Below are 4,549 nucleotides of genomic sequence, written 5' to 3'. Positions count from 1 at the left end.
ACCCTGCTCCACAGCCCCTGGCTCCATCCTGCCCAAGGCTGGGGACCTGCAGCCCTCAGTAATGCAGGCAGCTGGTGTCAGCTCCTCCTTCCCCAGTACATCACCTTCCTCACAGTTTCCCACTGCCTGCCTGTCCCGGTCACTTCCCTGCCCCTACTGCATCTCTTTCTGCATCAAGTCTCCATCATAGCCCTTTTCCCATTACATCCCCATCCCCATGTCCACTGCATCCTCCTCACCACTAGCAGGATCATGGAAGGGGGATGACTTGGAAAGGAAACTAAGGCAAGGGGAGGAGGGCTGCGGTGGCTCATGTGGCACTGCTGGGGGGAACCAGCCATCCTGGTTCTCAGCCCTGGCTGAGATGGAGAGCCAGCATAGAGCTGAGAAACCTCCAGAAATATTTCCTGGGCTGGTGGGGGCTTAGGTGGCGTGTGCTTGTGTGCGCATCCCCCATGGGCTGCAGTCTCTGCTGCTCCCTGTCCACTCTCTGTGTGTGAAGGTGGCGTTTGGGGGCTCCTTTTCCAGCTGCACGGTTACAAGTGTCCCTCACGTGCCTGTCGTGTGGAGAGGGAGGCCCAGACCCAGATCCCCACGGTGGGATGGGAGCCGGAGCAGCGGTCCCACGGGGGCTGCTGTCATGTCCTCCCCACAAAATTCCACTCTCCTGGCTGGAGGAGGGGTTCTGGGGGGCTGCTCATCTCCCCCTCCCCCATTTATCTCTCCATCTGGCGGTCCTGCCGCACTCGCTCCCTCTCTCTGGCTGGTGAAGACACCCAGCTTTGAAGCTGCGTTGAAATATAGATAAGGGCGAAGGCAGCAGCCAAGCTCAAAGAGAGATTCGGGAGGGAGCTGGGGGACGGCCAGTCCAGAACGGGGGGCTGCAGGGATGCTCAGCTGCAGCTTCGCATTGTACAGCCCCCTGTCCCTTTTCCCCAGGTTGGTCCTCTGACCCCACATATGCTCCTCTCTTTCCTATAGAATTGAGGCCAGGCAGCCCTGCCTGGACAGGCCAGGTCCCTGGGCAGAGTCTGAGCCCTGGGGCAGAACAGCCAGTGTTGGTAAGGGCTTCCTGGTTGCCTCCTCCTGCCCGTGTGGCGTGGGGACAGTGAGCACAGGCTGGAGCAGATTTACAGGCTCAGCCTCGCACACAGCATTCAGGGGATAAGGCAATAGATCCTGGAGACAGCAGTGCGCAGCCTGGCCAAGACTCTGGCTCAGTAGCTGGAGAGAAGTGGGCAAGCACAGGGACTCACGCCTGAGATAGTACCCCCTGGTGCTGCTCCATCCTTGGTGGGTGCTCAGTGAAGACCAGTCCCTGCAAAGAAACCTTCCTGACTGCAGAGGAAGGGGCCCAGGGTGCTCAGACCTCTCTGATGTAGGGGGCATGGGAAGAGTGCTCCAAGGGGGAAATGGGGTGGAGCTATTCTGCCAATGCTGCAGGGTGGCTGGTGCCAGAATGAGATCCCAGCAATGGCAGGCAGGAGCCACCCCCAATTCCTCCATCCCTGTCTCCAGCCCCACTGGCTCGGATTCAGCGCTGACGCATGCCTCAGTTTTCGACGGGGCTGCAGACCTCCACTCTCCGCAAAGGCTTCTGCTTGCCACCTCCTACCCTGCTCCCGTCCTCTCTGCATCCCCCTTGGGAAACAGGTCATCCAGAGCAAAAAATGCCAGAGCAGCCGAGCACCTGCCAGCTCAGGGGCGACAGTGATTGACGAGGCTGGGGCTGACGGAGCAGCATCCTGCAAGCCAGGAGCAGCTGGCAGGGCAGGCAGGGGCACACCGGGCACCAGCCTGCAGAGCCAAGAGCAGCCAGGCTGAGGGATGGGGAAGCAGCGGGGCAGGCAGGCTTGGGCAAGGTAGGGACATGGAACACGAAAGAGACGGGGTCCCAGGCCTGGAGAGGTGTCAGCTGGCTCTGTTTGCTGCTGCTGAGCCATGCAATGTCAGTCCTGGCAGCTGGACAGACAGAGCGACAGCCTCAGGAAACCTCAGGAAGGGGACACTGCAGTCCTGTACCCAGCTGACCCAGCACCCCTTGGGTGTACAGAGTCCCCTCCTCCACTGGTTTGGCCAGGAGATGCTACAGGACACCCCAATGCTGGCTGCATCTCCAGGGGTTCCTGGTGTGCAAGTGCCCATCAGCACATCCTTAACTGGGCTCACAGCTTGCTCAGGTTGGAGAGACCAGGCAGCTGGTCTTCATCACAGCTCCCTGCCTCAGTTTCCCCCACCAGGAGAGGAGCTGCCTCTCCCCACCCTGTGAGAACCCTTGCCAAGGGCTTCTGGCTCTGTTAGATGAGGGGCTGTCCCTGTGCCAGAGGAGGAACCTTACAGCTGTCTGGTGTTTTCTTCCCCCACTGCTGCCAATCTTCTCTGCTTTTGCTGCAAATACCTTCCCTCTCCAGAATGCAGGAAGTAAACCCAGCCCACTCACCCACCCCGGCAGAGCAAGGGTTCCCTGTCATTCCTTGTGTGCCCCCCCGTTCACACAATCCACCCCACTCTTCAGCTGAGTCCACCAGGTGCAATTATCCTGGAGGGCGGAGCCGCTGCAGAGTAGCCTGGCAGGGGTCTCTAATTTCAGCTGCAGATCAGAGGCGCTGGGTAATGCAATTAGGCTTCCCTGGCAGGCGGTTGATGCCTCCTCCTCTCTGTACATGCTGCTGCCCCCCCACCCCCCTGCATTTTAACAGGCCTTAGCTGTGGGGGGGCTGGCGATCATGAATTGTCCAGCATCTAGCTTCTTCCTGTTGCAGGGACATGGGTGATGTTGGAGGAGCAGGCAGGAAGACAAGCAAGGAGGTGGCAGGCACAGCTCATGAAGCCTTTGCTCTCTTTCCCCCAGACGGTGTGTGCTGAGGGTCACATTGCCAAGACCCTGGGATACCTGCAGCTGGGCACCTCTGGCCTCCTCAAGGATGTCCCCTACGGCACCCTGAAGCCCCCGGTGTTTGACCTTGAGCGGCTGATTCCAGCCGAGTCCCCCCGCGGTGCAGGGACACCCTTGGGTGCTGTGCAGAGCCCCTGGGAGTGGCAGAAGAACCAGACAGCTGGGGAGGTGCTGAGTCCCCGTGCCCGGCGCAAGCCTTCACTCAAGTCTGGCCGCACCAAGAAGATCTTTGGCTGGGGTGATTTCTACTTCAACATCAAGACGCTGAAGTTCAGCCTGCTGGTGACAGGGAAGATCGTCGACCACATCAACGGGACCTTCAGCGTTTACTTCCGCCACAACTCCTCCAGCCTGGGCAATGTCTCGGTCAGCATTGTGCCCCCCTCCAAGGCAGTGGGCTTTGAGGTGGTGGTGCCAGCTCCTCCACCTCTCCCACGCCCACCTCCCCAGCAGAGCACCCTGCCAGAGGGGCGCCCAGCCAAGGCCCTCAACTGCCATGTGGAGTACGAGAAGACCAATCGGGCACGGAAGAACAAGCCCTGCCTGTACGACCCTTCCAAGGTGTGCTTCACTGAGCACACGCAGAGCCATGCTGCCTGGCTCTGCGCCAAGCCCTTCAAGGTCATCTGCATCTTCATCTCCTTCCTTAGCATCGACTACAAGCTGGTCCAGAAGGTCTGCCCTGACTACAACTTCCAGCACGACAACCCCTACTTTGGCTGACGGCTGCAGGAAGGGGTGGTGGGTACTGGAGCTGGAGGCAGGTGGAGGTCAGGGGCTCCTGCACCCCATGCTGGCTGCACAGTGCCCCCCATTGCCTCCGCACTGCTCCCTCCCCCTTCATTGCTGCAGCATCTCCTTGGGGCACAGGAGTGGGACCAGGGCTAGCCCGCCTGGGGCATGGCTGGCACAGGCGGTCCCAGACCCACTGCCAGCTATGCTCCCATCTCTGCAGCTAGGTGAGGGGGTGCAGGTGAAGAGCCCAGCCCCTCCACCCCATCCTGGGAGCTGGGCTACGGTCTCCAGGCACGTGTGGATGAGTGTGTGTGGGGGTACTGCCCCTTGCAACGGCACTGCGGGTGGAGTCATGGTGCTAGCGAGCAGCTGAGGCTTTTGTCTTTCTGCAGCCTTGGGAGATGTGCATGTGTGTGCATGTGTGGACACGTGTGTGCACACCACTCTGTATGTGTGCAAGGGCATCTGTCCAGGTATTTTGGAGCCTTTTTTCCCCATTGGCCCCTCCTGCACTGCTGCAGCGTTGAGGCACCAAACCAAGTCCCTGGTGCCCCACTGAGTCCCCCGGGGAAGACCCTGCTCAGATTCGCTGCCCCTCACTCGATGTGCAGCTCCCCCAGCTGCCTGCCAGCATTCAGTGAAGAAGCGCTGGCAGGGCCCTTGCTGGGGACTTCCATCACTCTGGCTCTGGGCAGGGGCTTCTTCATATTTTTTTTAAGAAAATTAAAATGGAAAAAAGTGGAAAATAAAAACATCAGGAAAAAAAAAAAAAAAGGAAAAGCGGTGAAGTGTGCTGATGGGAACCCCCCCGCGGGGCAGGGCCCGTCCTCCCGCTGCCCCTTGAGATGGAGGGACGGGAGTAAAGGGGGACGGGGCGGCGGCCTGCGGGGGGTAGGGATGGGATGCGGACAGCTCGGC

At 60.1% G+C, this 4,549-nt stretch overlaps 2 protein-coding genes across 2 annotated transcripts in view; both read left to right on the top strand.

The window, feature by feature from the left end:
• NXPH4 (neurexophilin 4) overlaps positions 1-3,619 on the top strand; it is a 16,464-nt gene extending 12,845 nt beyond the window's left edge. Inside the window, exons 2-3 of the mRNA XM_010007606.1 lie at positions 2,852-3,307; positions 3,347-3,619. Of these exons, the coding sequence (XP_010005908.1) occupies positions 2,852-3,307; positions 3,347-3,619 (729 nt within the window). The remainder of the gene's footprint in view (positions 1-2,851; positions 3,308-3,346) is intronic.
• A 214-nt stretch (positions 3,620-3,833) lies between these two features.
• Positions 3,834-4,549, top strand: part of SHMT2 (serine hydroxymethyltransferase 2 (mitochondrial)) — a 5,165-nt gene continuing 4,449 nt past the window's right edge. The window contains exon 1 of the mRNA XM_010007595.1: positions 3,834-3,855. Coding sequence (XP_010005897.1) covers positions 3,834-3,855 — 22 coding nt within the window. The remainder of the gene's footprint in view (positions 3,856-4,549) is intronic.

The sequence above is a fragment of the Chaetura pelagica genome, unplaced genomic scaffold, assembly GCF_000747805.2.
Source record: "Chaetura pelagica isolate M959 unplaced genomic scaffold, ChaPel_1.0 scaffold610, whole genome shotgun sequence".
Taxonomy (NCBI): domain Eukaryota; kingdom Metazoa; phylum Chordata; class Aves; order Apodiformes; family Apodidae; genus Chaetura; species Chaetura pelagica.
The sequence above is the reverse complement of the archived record's forward strand: the minus strand, read 5'-3'. Positions and strand labels throughout refer to the sequence as shown.